Source organism: Drosophila pseudoobscura, chromosome 2 (genome assembly GCF_009870125.1).
Source record: "Drosophila pseudoobscura strain MV-25-SWS-2005 chromosome 2, UCI_Dpse_MV25, whole genome shotgun sequence".
NCBI classification, from domain to species: domain Eukaryota; kingdom Metazoa; phylum Arthropoda; class Insecta; order Diptera; family Drosophilidae; genus Drosophila; species Drosophila pseudoobscura.
This window is the reverse complement of record NC_046679.1, coordinates 9,627,508-9,646,475: the sequence shown is the minus strand read 5'-3', so window position 1 is coordinate 9,646,475 and position 18,968 is coordinate 9,627,508. Positions and strand designations below refer to the sequence as shown.

Genomic DNA, 18,968 nt, shown 5'->3' with positions numbered 1-18,968 from the left:
CAGCTTGGTCGGCCTGGTCGGCCTGCAGTGTCCATCTCGCAATTGAGGTTTCCCCATTCCACATCCATATACCGCCCAGAGCAATTGCCAGTTATGCGAAAAGTGTCACATCTTCTGCTGGAGGAGACAGCTGCTGGGGCCGGCTCATTGTGTTGTAGCACAGTTGGCCGGCAATTGACCCACGCCTCGCACTTATTTATTTGCATTGTGCACTTTACAGAAACGAGAATATTTGTGATAAAAACGGACCAGCAGAGCAGTCCAAGCAGTTGCTCTGTGTCAATTTAAATGAGTTCGAGGCGTGTCAAATCTCCCCAGGGCCTGCAGCTGGGTCTGGATGGATTGCTCCGGCATCGGCAGATCCTGGCTCTATGAGAGCGAGAGAAGGATGTACGGATTGGGGCCAGATGCATATGCAGCAACCGACCGAATCGCTTATCTGCACTGCATGGCATTGTCAGTATTTATTATGCACTCAGGCTGCCTCATTTGCGTTCAGTTCTGTTCAGTTCTGATCTGCTTTAAGTGATTGCAAATTTGTTTGGTGGCAGCTTTAATGCGGTCGCCAGCCGGATCACACTGAGTCCCTGCCCGATTAATCAATGCACTCATGCACAATTAATGTACATTTTCGTTAATAACGCTCCGGCTGCTCGTCAGACGTGCCAGCACATTCGATGCAATTTCGTCAGCACAAATTTCCCCATTAAGCATCGGTAAATAGTGCATTGTGGAGGGGGTCAGGCATCAGCTCAGGATTTCTCAAATTCATTGGGAACCCCATAAGAATCCTGAAATTATGTTTAATAACTAAGCAATGGAGAATGAATGGGGAAAATCAGCAGCATTGCTGCAACCTGCAAAATGCTGCCCCATTGGCGACACCAAAGCGTGAGTCAAGTGCTGGCACCTCCGGCGACCGCTCACTATAAATTTGATAGGGAATCAATGGAATCAATTTACGCTCCTCGCCAGCACAATGTCTGGCTCTAGCCATGGCCACGGCCAGGGGCGATGGCGATGACGATACGATGGCAATGGCGATAGCGATACGGTTAGACTTGGTGCACTAAGGAGTAGGACGACGACGACGACGACGACCACAACGTTAGTTGGCTATTGGAAATGCACACTTGACATCCGACATCCTGCGACACGCAGGTCAGAAGGATATCGTGAGAAAAACCAACAGACACACTGCTCGAAGCAGGAGCAAAAGCAGAGCCAATCTGCAAAACACTCGTCCGCCCCACCACCGCACCGCACCACCGATTGTGATTGGAGGAACGGGGAGCGCTGAGCGTTCAGGGGATGAAAACATCATAAATAAATCAATTTGTAATTCGATGCGCGTAGCTAATTGATTTTAATTGTGCTCTGCGGTCTGTCAAACTCAATTTGGGGACTTTACTCTGCACTACCGGACTGTACACCACATCGCATCACATCGCAGGAAAAAGGATATGTCCCTGGGCAGGAACAACACGTTCCCTGCCCAACCGGCTAATTGCACGTAAATAAGCTGCGGTCCAATATCCGAGATTCGGCACGGACACGGGCCCCCAAACATTGCGACATGTGCCTGCCTTTTCCGTGTTCCTACTCGCATCTGCAATGCAAATTAGTTGACTTCAATTAGCAGGCCCTGCATCATTTCGCTGCACGCCCTGTTCAGAATACGAGAACTTGTACTAGGCCATGTCCCGGTAAAGGAAACAAAAAAAAGATATCTAATTGGCCCTCCCGCAAGCCCATTCCGTATCAGAGCCATGTGAGCACCGATGTTGTTGCGGTGCGTAGGCAATGTGGATCGAGTAATTGAAGGATCTCATTGTGGGAGGACGACTACTATCTCTGCTAATTGACGAATGTGTTGGCGAACAGGTTTCGTTTCAAATTACGAACTGAGTTGAACTCTCCTCCTCCGATAGCTTCGACATTTTCATTGTTGAAAGTACTGCAAATTTTTAATTGCATTGAATTAGAAGGGAAAAATGGAGTAAAAAAACAACTAGTATTATGTTGCTTTGTCCGTGATCCTTGCGTTGTGGCAGGGTGAGGCAGACAAGGATTTTTCGCATTTGCAACAATCAGAGAAACCAACCGCAGAGCCGAGCTCTTGTATTCTGATATATTTTGTTGCTATCCTCTGCAGAGTGGTTGAAATTATTTTTGGTGCTTGTTTGTTCGCAATTTAATTTAAATACACACAGAGAGCAACTTTCCAGACGCTTGGCAAACGAAACGGAATGCGAAGATATTTATATATTTATTTTCGCATTTATTTGCAGAAATATTTTCTATGCAAAATCACGCACAATTCAAATGTTGCTGTTGCTGTTGCTGTTGGTGTTGTCGTTTCCATTGGCATTGCCGTTGTTGTGGGTATTGCCATGCATCTCTAAAAACACACTTTTATACTTATACTCGTATATGTTGGAGTGTGCGCTCTCAAATACATTGTGGCAACGGCACAAGCGAAAAAGGATCCCTATAGTATATTTGCAATTATTTGTGACAACAGAGTCGGAGCGGAATCGGAGACCCCTTTGGCTCGTCGAAAGTTTCTGCTGGAAGACGTTCAAGGAGCAGCTCTCGGCCGCTATTGAAAAGAAATAACAAAGCGCGCTTCAATAATTTTCCTACAACTCGTTCTAGAGATTCTAGAGGAGTGCGAGTGCGAGTGCGAGTGCGAGTACGAGTACGGGACCAAAAAATATAATACAAAATGCGCATGCAGAACGGAAACGGCAACGGGAACGGCAACAGCAACGCCAACCAACAAAAAATGGCTGCGAAAGGAACGGAACGGAACGGAACGGGCGGAAAGAACGGAAAGGGCAGCAACGGAAAAGGGGGTATGCAGTGCATTGTACTAGATTCTTTCTTTTACATTTCTTTCAGCTCTTCCGCTGCGTAACGGCAAGTTTTTCACACTTTGGCAGGCAAACTAAATGCAGACAATAACCAAAAGCCAGCCTGGAGAGGGCAGGAGGCAGAGGCAGAGGCAGGGCTCGGCCTTTGTTGCAAGAATGTTCAGTAGGATTGCTTAACGCCAAAAATCAACAGTGGAAATTTGTTGAGTCGGAAAATGCATGGGGTCACCGGTCACATCATCACACTGGAAAGTACAAAATGAAAATTTCAGCAAATTCCAGGCTTCCTTCCGAAAGGAATAGAACTAGACGGGCTGCGTTTAAAATTAACACACACTTTTATTTAATTTCACCACCATTTACAATATGCCCATACAAGGCTTTGATTTATTTACTTTAAATTAAATTAATATTATTTTAATTTGGTTTTACTATAAATATATTTTACACACATTTTCTTATCTCTTTGATTCTTTGTTCTTTGTTTTTTGGTATTCCATTTTTTCTCGTTCGTTCGTACATGTATGTATGTATTTCTGTTTCTGTTGTATTTTTCACATTTAAAGTAGATTCAGTAATTTTACGTACTCTGCATATTTTCGTATTCTTCATTGGGTTCTCAATTTTCTTTAAATTATCTTTGGATTTTCCATGGGTTTCGTGTAAACATTTATGTACGGATTGTGTATGTTCTGTGGACCACAGAACAGGAGTGCCAGGCCAGGCCGTGGAGTTCACCGAGCTCTTTCCTCTATGGGCTATAGACTCTGCTCTGGTTTATCTTGCCGTTTGGGTTTTAAGACTAGGCTAGTTTATAAATTTTCGCTTAACTCTAGTTTGTTTTTGGTTTTTGGTTTCGGGTTTGTTTTGTTTTGTTCTCTTTTAGCTCGCTAGTAGACACCACATCTCAAAGTGCGGGGCAATGAAATGAGAATGAAAAGCAGTCATCAAATGAAGATCATCGAACCGAACGACAAACGCAACTCAGGCTTGCATAAAAAATATCTTGAATTACTCGTACTTAAGGATTTAACTAACTGGTAACCGGTAACACATGCCCATGCCCATGCCCATGGACAGGACTCGCTTAGGCCTTGCCCGTCCGTACTACTGGCCCGGCCAGTCGCTGCCTGTGCGCCTTGGAGGCGCCGCAGCTGGACAGAAGGGGACGCGGCTGCTCCTTGGAATGTGTCATCAATGTGGTGGCCGCTGCTGGTGCCGTTGCAGCTGCAGCTTCTTCGCGGGTGTCGGGAGCCGGGTGCTCGTTCTGGCCACCGACAATTAGCCCATGGCCCAGCAGGGAGCTAATAATCAGAGCTGCCAGGGCGCACATTACGAGGGGCGCCACGCAGACGCTGGCGCTAGGTCGGGGCGAGGGCGAGGAGGACGATGTCGAGAAATACGAACTGAAAAAGCTCGTCAGGCTCGTGTCGGATGAGAGCGTAACTACAGTCCGGAAGGAGCCAAACAAAGAAAGAGAAACAGAAAGGGAGAGGGAGAGCGGAAACGGAAGGCAGATGGATCAGTAACGTTATTGCATAATTGGCTTAGGCGACCGGACGGTCAGATGGACTCACCTCGTGCCGGTATCGGATCCTTTTGCGGAGTTCCCAATTCAATTTCCTTGTACTCCTGATACAGGTCGCCGATTTGTGCCGAGCAGCGCAGCAGCAAGCCGCCCGGATTGGGATTGGGTGCGTAGACGGGCCCGCCGTGGCCGTAGACAGAGTTCAACCCGTACACGCCATTGTAGATGGCCGGATTGACGCTGGAGAAGTGCACGCCCTGCAGCTGGAGCTTCACGGAGATGCGGGAGGCAATCAGATTATCGATGGTTCGTATGTACTGGGTCTCCACATTGGTTATCTGGAATGGGAAAAATATAGGGTTAACGAAAGATTGAGAGTAGGCAAGGCGCAGGGATTAACATTTTTCGACGGCTCCTGTGTCTGTTTGTTTTACGCTCGCAAATGCATTTGCATAATTTAAAATTCCCAGACAGAGGGGACTCTGTGGGTGGGGAGGGGGAGTTTCAACATTTGGCAACGCTTAGCCCTCACGCTGGTAATAGTTTTGTTTGTACTCCTTGGACAGAGAAAGAGAAAGAAAAAACTTTTGCCAGCCAGCATCTTGTCGCCATTTGCAAGTTGGCACAGTTTGCCGAAGAGCCGAGCCGCACGGAGACGGGGGACAGGGCAGTTGCCACATGTGCTGGGCGACACTTGTGTATGCATGGAAATTATGTATCAAGGAACTTTATCTGTGTTAATGTAATGCAGCAAAAAGCAGCGGCGTCTGAGCCAAACACAAACACACAAAGCGGCCGAGAGAGAGCGGAAAAAAGTGGAGGATCCCTGGCCGAGCAGGAAGCCTCACACAATTGCACACATTAGTGGCTGCGGCGTCAGCAGCAGGACATGCTTGCTGCTAGAAACAAGGACACAGACATGGACATGGACCAGAGCCGAAACTGCGCCAGACGACGCATTTGACGAAAGTTTTGCCAGTTTTCTGCAGGCCTTGCCTGCCAGCCGGGCACTCTGCCTCATCCTCCTCCTCCTCCTCCACTCCGCCTTCAGTCCTGTCTTATGCGCCATTTCTGCCTTTCATTTGACTTGCATCTGTATTGCTCTGTATCCGTATCCGTATCCCTATCCGGATCCATGCCCATGCCCATGCCCAAGCTCATGTCCTCGCTGCGTAAGTCCACTTTATTTTCGCCAGCTCTAAGACGCTTAAACTTGCATTTGGCTTAAATGCTGCCAGCAGCTCCTTCATGCGAGAACAGCTTTTATGCTTAATGGCAGTTATTTAGTGCAATTCACTGTAAAATTGTTGCCATAAGAGAATCTACCGCTCGCCATCTCCAAGTCTCTTTTTCTCTTTCCCTGCATCTACGTCTCCGCCTTTATATCTCTGTGTCCCGCTTTGTGCATAAATGTGTATGTGAAAGGATTTGCTCTTTGATAAATATTTTTTTGTTCCCCTACGCATGTGCATTGCATGCCAAAAAGCAGATGTTTAAGCAGCAAAACTTCTTTTTGTATTCCCGTATTTTACTTGCAGCTTTTCCTTTTCACATATTTTCCCTTTCCTGTGTTGTGCATACAAGAGAAATTATATATTTTTAATAGTTCTGTGCAGTTTAGTGTCGGCCCACAGAAAATTTGTCCCCAAGTCTTGCAAAGAGGCTCGGATATTGGGAAAGAATTTCGAAAATTCTCGTATTTCCCGTACATTGCATTGCTTAGTACAAAGGCTTAGTAGCAATTATAAATAAACGACAGTCAATACGTTTAGAGCGTAAAAAGAATGCAGTAATAGTTGGACTGTGGCAGAGTTTCAATGCGATTGTTGCAATTTTCAGAAATTGGCTGTGTGTGTTGGAAAACATCATCAAACATCGACTGATAGCCGGAGACTCGTTTAGAGCCGGCTACGAACACTAATTTTGCGTTTGGTCTATCATGCTATCTCTCTCTTCCCAGCAAATTGAGCAAAGTCTGAATCGATATCGCGAGTATCGGGTGTAAATGTAGATTTGTGGCCCTAGCTATCGATATATTATTATATTGTTTTTCCGCTTGGTGTTACAGCTTTTTGGCAGATTTTTATGAGACAAAATGGTCTTTCTGTGTTTGGTACTCTTATTTTTAGATGTATGCATTTTTAACACAATTTCCAATTATAGCCGATACTTCAAATAAAATATCGATGTTTTATACAGAAAAATCAACCCTGTGTTTATGGATTGAAAATGGTGTCGAAGTGAATTAAATTTGTCAAGCTCTGTTACAATATCTAGTCTGCTGTGAGTAGTGTGAAGGCGAAGTGTGAATAAATACATTTGGAAAATTAGTTTTTGATTCAATTTTATAGGTTTATTGGATAACAAAAGAAAACAATGACGCCAGCAAGCAGAATGAAGCTTTTCGGTGGACGCCACATGGGCTGCATTGTGGAGCTCATTGAGTGGAACAATAAAATGGATCTCTTTGCCTACGCTACGGAGAAGGGAGAGGTGGTAGCGCAGCGGCTGAACTGGCAGAAGGTCGCAACCTTCCCCACGCCCGTTGAAGGAGTCAAAGTTCGCTCGCTCAGCTGGCAATTGGACGACTCAGTCCTGGCCGTGGGCTACAGCAATGGAAAGGTTGCTATACTGGATGTCGAGAACGAGACCGTGATCTCGAGCATAATCTACGATGACGACGACGTCAGGAAGGTATACTTTACCAGGACTATTGACTGCCCGGAAACCTTGGGAGGCCACACTTTCAACGCTAAGGACAAGCACAAGCTATTTCTACCCAAGCCATGGCCGCTGCCCGCAATCGACCCATCCCTGATAACGCTAGAGCAAAAGCCTTATCCCGAAGGTTCTCCGCGCTTCCTGATCGTAGTCCTATGCAGCGGAAAAGTGCATCTGCTGCTCTTTGCTGCCGTGCAGACGGGCAGCATCGATCTCACCCAGTACGTGCTGCACCCCGAACAGTTCGAGGTGTTCGATGTGCAACTAAGCGGCGGCTTCAATGCCGTTTACGCCCTGCTGCGCGACGGTCAGCAGCTGAAGATGCTCCACTTCCGAAACCAGCTGCTGCAGGATTTCAAGCCGTCCATACTGGGGGTGACCAGGCTCTGTGCTCACATACTCGAGACGAAAAACTACATAAACAGAACCGAACAATGCCTAAAGGAGACTTGGGAGGCTGTCCAGCTGGTGATGGAGAATAGACTGACAAATTATGCCAACGCGCAAGCATATGGAAGTACATCCGCAGATTTGTTGGAGCTGCACATCTTTGGCTTTTCTACGTTGGAGGTGGAGGAATTTCTTACAATGTCAGAGAGAGAGCTCAAGAAAATAGCCAAATCTGCGGAGCGCGGCTTCAGGGACTTGCATGCCCTGGTATTCAAGCCTCTCAACGAAGCGGCCATTAGTATGTTCTACTTTCTGAACGCGATAACCGGCTTGGCTCGCATGCCCCATTTCTATGAGTCTCTCCTCTCGCCGGAGATGGCCGTCGAGGCGATGCGTGCGTGCGGATCCTTTTATCTGAAGGTGTTCGAGCTACGAGAGAGAATCGATACCCTGGCAAACGATTCAAAGCTGTTCCACAACTGGCTGCTTTTTACCATATTGCGGCTGTCGCACCAGGAGATACCCGAGGAAATGGTCCTTAGCAAGAAGGAGAACGCTGCTCTGGCTGAACTCCTTTGCTCGATGGAGCCGGATTCAGATGACAGCAGCGATGATGAGGCGGAGCCTAAACTCGGTGAAGCCTTTTCTTTGCCCTCACCCAGATCCACACGTAGCCTGTTTAATATGGACCGAGTGGGTCAGTACCTGAAGAATGCCTTCCTGACGCAGCCCCACCCGGTGGACCCCAATCACCTGTGGGACGAGATTGAACGCGAGAGCAGCTACATGGGCGCGTCCAATGTGTTCGTGCCGCACGACAAGAAGCTGTCGCTGGTGCAGCAGCGCGAAAAGATGTTCAATGCCATCGATGGTATCCTCTACAGGCCCACGGAGAGCATCAGCGCCAGCTTCAAGCTCAGCTCGTCCATTATCTGTAGAGAGTTTCGTACTGTGGAGCCAGAGGAGGATCAGGACTTTCTTGCATTCAGCTACCATGCCAACGATTCAGCTAAATGTGATATGTTCGCCGTCACTATAAGCTGTGAGGAGGCTATGATCCTGCAGTTTGGTTGGGCCGACGATTGTGTTTTTCGCTGCACCCGCGTCCACTTGAAGCCCGGCCCCTTCACCCCACTACTTGACGAGGAATACAACAACCTGCGCCTCGTGGACCTGAAGTTCTACAACGAATCCATCCTATCTGTGCTGACCCAGAAAATGTCCTACCCGAAAGCTGTGCGTCCGCACAGCTGCCTCATTCAGTTATCGCTAAGCGAGTTGGAGAATCAGTGCAGCCATCACCATCTGGCGGCGCTCGTAAATCTCCCGGATGTGGCGGAATCGCGCAGCATTCACGACATCTCCGATGAGACCGCCTTCAAGCTTTTGGATGGAGTGTGTACGATGCTCGCTGTCTCCAGCGGCCGCAGAGTGGTCACAGTTCTCTCTGACTCCAAGCGCAAGCTGACTATCTTCGAAACAGAGGTCGAGGAGGCGGACGACACGGACGCGTCCCAAGGATCGTTTCTTCAGATCAGCCGGGATCAGATCGCATCCATTAGTGACGCTGAACAGCTCGATTCAGCTCGGCTTTGAATCCTTCCTCCTTTTTTTTGTAATAACAGTAATAAATATATATAAAATGTACCCCTTTTAAGGGGAAGACAAAAACCGCTTGTTTCTGAAGATAGTTCGGGCATTCTTGGAGCCCTGAAGATATATATTAAATCAAGAAAGTGTAAACTGGAACTGAAACGGACACATATCTGGAAGATGGGTTGGGTATTGTCTGGTATTGTCCATAAAAACTCAGTAACACTAAACAGAGATGGTTTGACTGCAAGCATAAATTCCCTGCACCAGGCACTCATTCAGACGAAGCCAGACAATGCTAAAAACCAATAAATATATTTTATACGAGTACTCCATCGAACAAAGTGTGTGTGTGTGTGTGTGCAGTGCATTGCCAGCGTATCAATAACAAATAAATTGTGGATAGCACTGCAATATCTTTCGGGCCGATACGTTACTGCGCTCGGTTACTGTTACTGTTGCCAAGAATACAACAAAAATAAAAAGTATGGCACAAAAGAGCTGCCAAATAATGCTCCGTTAGGGTCTGCTCCTGGGCTGAGCAGCTTTTTTCAATTTTCCGCTAAATTTGGCAGGGCTCAAGTGCTATTTGTCTTCATTAATGCGAATGCGAATGCGCCTAGAAGTTGGCAAATGCCTCTCGAAGATTCGGTTCGTTCAACCCCCGGCCGGCAAATGCTGCGTAGCATTTTTAAGCCAACGCCAAATGACATGCAGCAGTTATTAATTGGCAATTTACATGCCAAATGATTAATGCCCGGCCGGGTCGGGCCGGATCCGGATCCGGATCGGACGGAAGCAGCCAGACCCAAAATAGAGCCACAGCAGCCTAAACCGAAGGCACATATGTCACACGGGACACGGGCGATGTGGATGTGGATGTGGATATGGATGTCGGTGTGTGATGCTGGCATGTGCTTGCTTGGCTTGGTTTCAGGGACGGGAGTGTGGTTGGGTCGGGGACCTCTTGCAAATTACTGCTGTGGCATTTCACCGCAAAAACTTTTGTCAACATAAAGTTCTGTGGGGGCCCAGGTCTTGGTCTTGGTCCTGGCTGTGCCGAAGACTTTGGCTCCTTGCTGGCGCACCTTTTAACGTAAACTTTTCTGTGGCACAGACCATGCTCGAAATGTCGGAAGTGCCGGAGAGTGTGGGTGTGTGTGTGTGTCTCCGTATCTACGTGTGCAGCCGACATCCGCATCCGCCTCCACCGTTGGCTCCCCTCCGTGTTGATTTGCACAGCATGAAATATTCATTTGTTTCCTGTGATCGGCAATTGTAATATATCTTCCTCCTGCGGTATCGTTTTCTACTCAATTTTAGTCAATGTCTGCCACGTTTGCTTACTGTTTGTTGTCTTGCCATTGCCGTTGCTACTCCATTTGCCAGTGCCGAAATTTCCCGATGTCCTTGCTCCATGTGGCAGCCGGAGGAGCATTGCCGATAAGCTATCATTTCATTTCCAGCCAACAACCCGTTTGAATATTCCCTTTTCACAGAGTCGGAGTCGCAGCCGGAGCCGGAGCCGGTGCCGAAGCCGACGTCGCAGCCTTGTCCTTGCTCCTTGCTCCTTGCAGTGCTCGCTCGAGCATCGAGTTATTGCGGTGCAAATGATTTGAATTCATTTATCATGTTTAATGCGGGCGCTGCCAGTGCGCTGCTGGAATGTGGCAAGGCAGCCATTTTTCAACGGCATTGACAACCCTCGCCACTCTCTACTTTAAAGAGTCGACGGCAAGTCAGGCACTAGCATAATGGAGAGCTTTTCTTCAACCAGGGCCCAGACCAGGGATTCTGGTTCATAAAATCATCGGAAGCCAGTAAATTGTAAGGCAGCCAGGATATTCTTTTGTTTTCCTGAACAATATGCTCTCTGCACCTATCGAGCTGTCAGGTACCGTTGAGGTTTTTTAGTCGGTGAGCTCATGGGTGGCAAAGATCATATTTCTCAAAGTTTTGCGCTTTCATTACAATGGAAGCTAAATCCGATGCAATCCAGACTTTAGTTTCATCCCGCATGCAATCCGAAATCCGGAATCCGTATCCTGATCTCAAACCCAACCACAAGCTAATACGAATATTTTCCCAATCCCAATCCAAGATACATCTTAAGCATGGCAAGCAGCCCGGAAATCAAATTGGAGTCAATGCAGTGCTTCTGCAAACCTGTTCAGGCACGTGGCACTGACTCTTCCACCTTGTACCTTGCAGTGGCGAAGGCATGGGGCGAAATGGGGAACTTTGCCTTGACCAATTCAAGTGCTCGTGACATCGGAAGGGTGGTATAGCAGAGGGAGTAGAGGTGTCCCAAAGAACAGGGAGAGCAGGAAGGGCAGGGAGTGAGAGAGACAGTACAACGAGTCGCATGTGGCATGCATATTCATAAAATTGCAATGGGAAAAAGAAAACCGTTATTCCGACAGCTCTGGCAGGAAGACGGAGGCAGGGATGGCACAATGGCAGCAACGACAACGACAGCAACCAAAAGTGAAAATCCACACGGCATGACAGCAATGAGAGAGGGTCTTGGAAAAAGACGGCTCACAGCTGCGACTCCTGCTCCTGCTCCTGCGGCTGCTGCTGCTGCTGCTCCGGATCCCGCTTTTGCTGGCCGGGCATCCATTCCCATTCGCAGCCCCAGTAGTGGTGCGACAAAGGATCTGGTTATGTTTGCGACCGCATAGAAATCTGTATTTCACAGTAACTAAGTGACAAAGGAGGCGGCCACAGATGCGGCTCAGCCTTGGCCTCGTCCTCGGCCACACAGACTATGCATTGTTAATACACATGACAATTCTCACTCTCTCTTTCGCGCGCTGTGGCAGGCTGTGAAATTGCGCATACGCCACGTTGACGGATGGACGAGCCCCTAAGGCAAATGGTGGCAGAAAACAAGACACACAAAAACAGAAAAATAGGAAGGGAACGAACCCTTTTGATTAAAGTCCCATGTCCCAGCCCATTTTCATATTCATTTCTCAGCAGAATAGACAAGGACTTCAAAGGATTCGGAGCAGCTTTGAACACAAATAGCCGCTGACCCGCTGTCAGATTTGTTTTTCTTTCCGCAAAACATAAAATAAATTGAAGTGGACTCGGACCGAAGCCTAGCCCAAGCCCAGACCCGGATCGGGACCCAGTTACAGACTTCAGGCTACAGGCTACTTGACTGTAATATTTCACTGGAATAATTCCGTAATAAAGTAGAAGTACAGTAGAATGGAGTACAGGAGAGTAGAGTAGAGAAGAGTACTTACCACCATGTTGTTGATTGTGAACGTGAGCTCGGCCCGCGGGCGCGAGGGTGGAGTGCTGCAGTTTGCTCGCAGAACGTCGCCGGGCTCGTAGCGCGTGTGCTCCGTGGACAGTTGGGGACGCTTCTCGGGCAGCTCTGCGAAATACGGAAAGGTTGGAAAAGGTTTAGCTTCAGCTTGTTGACTTTCTAGGACAATTCAATTAGTTGGTCTGACTTGGGCCGGTTTGGGCACTTCTCAAAACACATTAATAGGCGCATAAGTGGAGACAGGAAACCCGTGTCCCCCTGAGCTCTTCAATCACAACCGCACCGCCAGCACCGCACCAGCGGCAGGAGTTCGGAGGATCTGCGGAGCTGCAGAGCTGGCCACGCTTAACTTTTTAATTAAGTCAACCGGGGCGGGGCCCCGGCCACCACAAGACCGAGAGCAACAAAGTAACTAATGAAGAAAGTAATTTCCATGACAAAGGCGGCGGCAACTTTGCTCTTCCCTGCTCCCTGGCCGGGCATGGCTCAAGGCAACTTTCTCCCTGTGTGTGTCTCGCTTTCTAATCCTGACCCTCTTACAGCACCCCTCACCGACTTTTTGCTGCCTTGGCTTTGTGCAGATTTTGACCTTTTTGCCAGGCATCGCCCAATGCAAAATGCCCAGTGCCTCTTGCCTCTGCCTCTACCTCTGCCTTTGCCTTTGCCGTCAAATTCCGTCTAATGAGGGTCAGTTTGTGCCGCAAGTTTCGAGTTTAATTTAGCAGCTGACCAGCCTACTTTGCACTTGGTTTTAGCTAGAACCGCTCCTCCTCCTAGCCCGTTTCGCCCCGCCCTTTTCGTTTGACTCATGTCATTAAGTTATTAAAGTTAAGGCTGCCCAAATGTTTGCCAACTATAAACTTTTGACTTGTGCAGAAGGCAGAAGGAGCCCGCCATTGTGACTTAATGAAAGCCAGAATTAGCATAACTTTTGCGCCAGGCCATCCATTGCCCTTTCTTTCCCTTCCCTTCCCATCCTTTCACTCTCCTTTTCTTTCGCCCCTGCCTGTCTTGGTGTTCAAGTAACAGGCATTTTCGCTGTTGTCCTTGCCGCGACGCGTATCGAGACCGACAGGGCGCGGCACAGCTCGGCGCAAGGACAAAGTGTTTATTTTATGTGCCTCGCAGACTCTGCGCCACAGCCAAAGCCAGAGCCAGAGCCAGACGCAGTCTCAGCCTTTCTGGTGGCTTCTTGGCCCGCAATCTGATTGCCACTTGAGCTCATTAACACACGATTAAACCTCAGAGTTATTTGCACCAAGGACAGCGCTGCCGCTGCATAAGTGAATGGGTGCGCACGGCTAAGCGGCGGCCACAATAGTGATGCATAAAACATAAGACTCACAGCGAAGCCAGCACAAAAATTATGCCGCAAATCAATGAAATTAAAGCGAAAGTTTAGGCAAATAAGTTCTCTGATCTGTCCGTCGTGTTCAGTGGCTCTGGTTTTATCTTAAAGCATACATACTGGTACCATTTGCTGGATTCAAGACATGTACGCAATATGGTTTCTGTTGCTGTTCAGCCTCGGCTTTGGCCTCGGACTGTTTTGCTGGTGGCTGGTGGCTGGGGGCTGTAGTAATTTATTGTTTAGCCAGCAAGTTATTGGGGTTTTAGTGTCGACGACATTAGGGCAAAGCCGCAGAGGCTTACACACACACACGGGCCAACAGAGCGCCCAAGACTTGAGGCTAGCTCCTGTCAGTGTGTCAGTCCCCGGCTGGCTTATCTCGCATTGATGTATGTCCTACTCTAGAGCCCCGAGACCGAGACTAGCCGTACAACAAAACAGTAGAGCAGCCAATTAAATACCACAGCATTTAATGAAACTTTAATAACTTAAGAGGCAGCCAACAAAAGGGCGTTGCGTGGCTTGGCGCGTTGCGACGCGTCCTTGAAACACTGCGGGGCATTTGCCCGAACCGAAGACCTCATGAATTTAAAGCAAATGCATGATCAAAAGCCCTAATCCCTTGATGCTAGTTAGGCAAAAGCGGCCAATTAAATGGGCTAAATGCGGCGTTAAATATAAAGCAGACGGGCACGCAGGCGGGAAGGAATTCAAGAAGCGCCAACCAAGCCCGCAAGGGCAGGAGGCAATGGCAATCTAATAAAGTCGACCAGGACGCGGACGCGGCAGACATCTAAATGTTTAATGCTGGGCAACAACCAGCCAGAGAGCCAGCCAGTCAGGCAGTCATCCAGGCCGTAACCCAGACGAGCTCTCAATCATACGCACGCACACAGCAAGACTGTGTCGAAGGGGTTGCTGGCTGGGGTGGATGGCTGGCTGGCTCGCTGGCTGGCTGGCTGGGGTGGATCGGTGGATGTATGGAGGAGAAATAAATCGCTCAGCAAGTGGCATAAAAATCAGCCACTAAAGCAGAATTTAGCTGTCGGAGCGAATTTCTCGAATGCTTAAGGCCAAGCGGATATAAAGATTAACTCTGACAAGCGCTGATGCCGCTGCTCCGACTGTTTGTTGATTGCACAGATGAGCTGCCGCCTCCTGGCTTCTGCGTACTGCCTGATGCCAGCCAGCATTCCTGTCGATTCGGGTCGCATTACGCATACGCCCCATATGCTGCAACGACCCACTAACCCACAGCACAAGTGGATGGCCAATTGTTGTGCTCTTGTGCTGGCGCCTCCCTGCCATTAATGGCAGCTGCTAGCTGCGCATCAACTAAATAATTGTTAAGCCGAAACGGACTGGCGCTCATTGCTTTTCATGACCCTGCCACGCTGATTAAATCCGTAATTCAGGGCGCGCCGTGGAACGCTCATTTAAAACGCATAAAGCCGTGAAATGCGTGGAGCACAGGTAAGACTCCCAAATGACCCCAGACAACACCACCACCATCCACCTACCCCCACATTCCACTCCATACAACCTGCTTATCTGGCAAAGTCGAAATGGCCTGTTAATGACGCAATTTTCAGCGGAAAAGTTTCCCGACCAGCAGCCGGAGCAGCCGGAGCAGCTGCCGTGACCTTGGCCCCCCACAAACGAATTGCCAAAGAGCCAGAAAGTTTTCTACGGTCTGGTCTGACCCTCTCCCAAAACAGCACCAAGTTGACGTAACGCTCTTAGCGATCAAAGGAAGGAGACTGTCAAAGGTGGCCGGATAGCTGATACACTCACTCTCTAGCATGGCTAGCATGGAAGCTTTTAAGCGCACTTTAGGCCAATTTGGAAGAATCAGCTTAGACATAGAGTGGAGATGGGGTGGGGAGGGGAATGGGCGTGGGCGTGGGCATGGGAGGCACTGAGATGAAAGCGAAACGAACTGTATGAGACTTACCGACAACTTGCATGGTGTCCACTGCCGTGGCTGTCGAGAAAAGTGGGGCGTCGGCGGTGACTTCGCATGAAAAGTTTCCAGAGAGGCCGAATCCAACATTGCGTATGAGCACCTGGGTGGCATTCGAGCTGGTAACCTGTTGATCAAGAGCAGATAGTAAGAAAAATTTAGTTTATTTAAAGTTATTCCTTCCCCGTTTCCTCGCACAAAACCCAAAATAACAATAAATCGTCTCTACACCTGCCATCTCTCAGCTGTCCGCAATCTGACATCGAACCCCACAAAGAAATGCACTTAAATTTATTAAAACAGCTTAAAAAATAAACAAATACATATACACAGTTCGCAGGACAGGAATAAACGACAAGAAAAACTGTCTGCTGGCTAGGTAAAAGTTTTCCACGGCAGGAGCACAAAAAAAAAAAAAACAAAACAAAAAACCCAAAAAAGTACAAAAGTACAAAAAAACTAAAGATAAACTTGCTGGAACAAACTCAATAGCCTGGTGAAATATTTAGCCAGATTCAGAGCAACTTTATCGAAGCTACGAAATTGCAAGGACCTGCATCGCCTCCCAGCTCCCAGCTCCCAGGCTGGATAAACTTTTTCAATAATCTAGCCAAAGTAGAATTACCCGAGGCCGAGACTCAATTCTCCGACATCAGCCCCAGTCCCTGTGCCAGTCCCGTCTCATTCACAGCCTTCTCGTGGCTGCAGTTTTTGCAGGTGGGCGACAAAACTCCGACGCAGCATTCAAAAATTTAAATGAAAATTGTGCCGCAGATAGCTGCGCGTTGATAGCGCCCAGGACCGTCGGAATCCTCACGGCCAGACCGCCGGACGGCCGGTACTGCAGTCAGGTGTCCCCTGGTATGCCTTGGCGTTTTTTGAATAACCGCCAATAACAATAAAACTGCCAAACTGAATATGCATGAGCGAAAAGTTTAAAATATACAATATAAATAAATGCAGTGTGCGCGCAATTAAGGACTTCAAAGTAGAGGGAATGGCAGGAGTGGTGCCGTACGGTGCCGTATCGGGTTTGTTCGGCTCTGTCTGGTCCTTTCAAAGTGGAAGCCATTGACTGACTCAGTGGCCAGAAAAAAGTGCAGCCATCGATTGCGAAATGCTTTAATGGTTTATTCTTTTGAAAATTCGACTTTCCCAACCCATTCACTCACTCAATCACCCACTCATTCGCTCACGTCTCTCTTTGAAATGTATCTTTTGTCTTTTTGCCATACTTACATCGACATGAATGCCAGGAAATGGAAACACTTTCGTATTGGGAAATTCACCGGGCGTGTAGCGGTAAAACTCCAATTGACCGCGATAGAACTTCGCCGAATAGAGCGGTGCCCCGTCCAGGTCGTACATGCAGCGCAGCACCACGTGCTGGCCCCGTCGTACCGCCGGTGGTTCAATGATTAAATTGACATTGCGCAGCGCGCACTCCACGAGCTCTGCAAAGGGGAAACAAAAGCGGAAAATGTTGATGGAATTACGTGTGAATGCAAAGCTGGGGAATTCCAATTTAGTTTTTTTTTTTTTTTTGTTAAATAAATTATTGAAATATTGCACGAGACCCGGGCTCGGTAGCGGCACTGATAACACATAAGCCACCGCTTAACTGCACCGCAATTGCTTGCATTTCAGTTATTACATTTATTTGTTGTATTTGTTGTGTCTGTGGTACTCCGTTCGCCTGCGCCCGACATGCCTCAAATTCCATGCAAATTCGGTGAAAACTCAATTCAGCTGGTCAAATTTATTGCGAATACCCTTGGCCACTCTCATTTTTGATGCGATAAACACAATAAATTCTGTTTTCGAGTTTCCAGAGTTTCCACCATTTTTGTCTAGCATTTTCGGTATACATTCCTCAAAGGTGGGATCATTTCAAACATTTTACATTCATAATAAAGATGGGAATCTCTACTTTTAATCTCTACACTTTTAAAATATTATTTCTAAATACATACATATGATATATCAAGAGTATTCAAAGCTTCGACCTCTGCAGAAATACACATTTTTGTATCACGCTGTTTTTTTCTCGTCAAATGATTGTCATATTTGGTGCTTAAATGATTTATAAATATTTTTTCAACCATGGGAAGCTTGGTGGTATTATGGTGGTATTTCATAGGCGCCCTTGTCCGTGCTCATACGCATAAAAATAATATTTTAAATATTGAAACATGGCACTATATAACTCTGGTAGGGCAGATTGATAACTGAATAAATAATTTAAATCTGAAAATACGGATAATAATAAACACCACCTCTTGGCACTGCAAAAGTAAATCAAGCTTAAAGCTAACCGAAAATTTCTTGAAAAATACCAAAATTCTACATCTCCATTCGCCGCAAGAAGGACCTTCAATTACTTTTGCAATTTTCTTGTTTGCTCGCCAAGTTTTATTAATTACCAAACAATCAACGCCAATTTCCGGCAACTTTACGGCCGCCCATTTCGGAGTCGTTTGTCAACAAATGCGTGGCATTATTCAAGGCACCGCAGCGGAAGCTGTCCCCTCCCTCCGTATCCCCCACTCACTGGTGTGGTGTCGCTGTTTTACAAGCATTTGCAGCGCTTCCAACATAGCCTAACAAGGCACTCAAAAATTTTTTATATCTTATTTGGGTCACATTTCATGCGGCTGTGCCCTTAAGAGTAATGGCACATAATTTGCGGCTTTGCCGGCCCCCCCATCTGAGGCAATGGAGAAAGGATGGATGTCCCCATGTAAACTGTAGAATGGAGATTGTGGAATACTTATGAGGCAAGAATTCGGCAGCCTTGCAAATCTCTCGCGAGGGGCATAAAATGAAATTGTTTTCATCTTTTTACATGCCGTCTGTGCGTAATTCATTACCTTCGGGAGTTGTTCGCAGACTCGTATATCGGGTGATATCTCTGTTACTGAGGGAATCTGAGGGCAATTGGTATGATTTCCATGATGCCATGAGTGCCACAGCCATTGCCACTGCCACTCGAGTTGACCTTTCACATTTACTTCATTTGCAGGCTGTAGAATGAATTTTTGCACATTGACCTTAATGACCAGCGGGGCCTGCCAGCATAATTGGCCGAAAGTGTCCTTGCCTGGGTCCTGGGCCATGCCAGTGCTCGACTTAAGCAGCACCTTAAAGTCCGGCCCTGCTATCCCCGCATAAATATTTGCACACTGAAATCGAAAATTCCGCTTGTTTGCCAATTGAAAATTGGAAAGTGTAGTTGAAACTGCACACAGCATGTAGCCCGAGCC

General features: G+C 47.6%; 2 protein-coding genes across 2 annotated transcripts in view; one reads left to right on the top strand and one right to left on the bottom strand.

The window, feature by feature from the left end:
• Positions 1-3,218: 3,218 nt before the first annotated feature.
• beat-IIa (beaten path IIa) overlaps positions 3,219-18,968 on the bottom strand; it is a 45,683-nt gene continuing 29,933 nt past the window's right edge. The window contains exons 3-7 of the mRNA XM_002137255.3: positions 16,945-17,159; positions 15,697-15,832; positions 12,366-12,499; positions 4,454-4,742; positions 3,219-4,322 (exon numbers count right to left, since the gene is read on the bottom strand). Of these exons, the coding sequence (XP_002137291.1) occupies positions 3,964-4,322; positions 4,454-4,742; positions 12,366-12,499; positions 15,697-15,832; positions 16,945-17,159 (1,133 nt within the window). The 3' untranslated portion in view covers positions 3,219-3,963. The remainder of the gene's footprint in view (positions 4,323-4,453; positions 4,743-12,365; positions 12,500-15,696; positions 15,833-16,944; positions 17,160-18,968) is intronic.
• Positions 6,611-9,186, top strand: LOC6897108 (anaphase-promoting complex subunit 4-like). The gene is made up of 2 exons (XM_002137256.3): positions 6,611-6,687; positions 6,756-9,186. The coding sequence occupies exon 2, from the start codon at positions 6,781-6,783 to the stop codon at positions 9,109-9,111; it is 2,331 nt and encodes a 776-aa protein (XP_002137292.2). The 5' UTR covers positions 6,611-6,687; positions 6,756-6,780; the 3' UTR covers positions 9,112-9,186.

Bases quoted from the DNA above. Each gene is read 5' to 3' on its own strand.
- LOC6897108 (XM_002137256.3), top strand. From the start codon at position 6,781: ATGACGCCAGCAAGCAGAATGAAGCTTTTCGGTGGACGCCACATGGGC.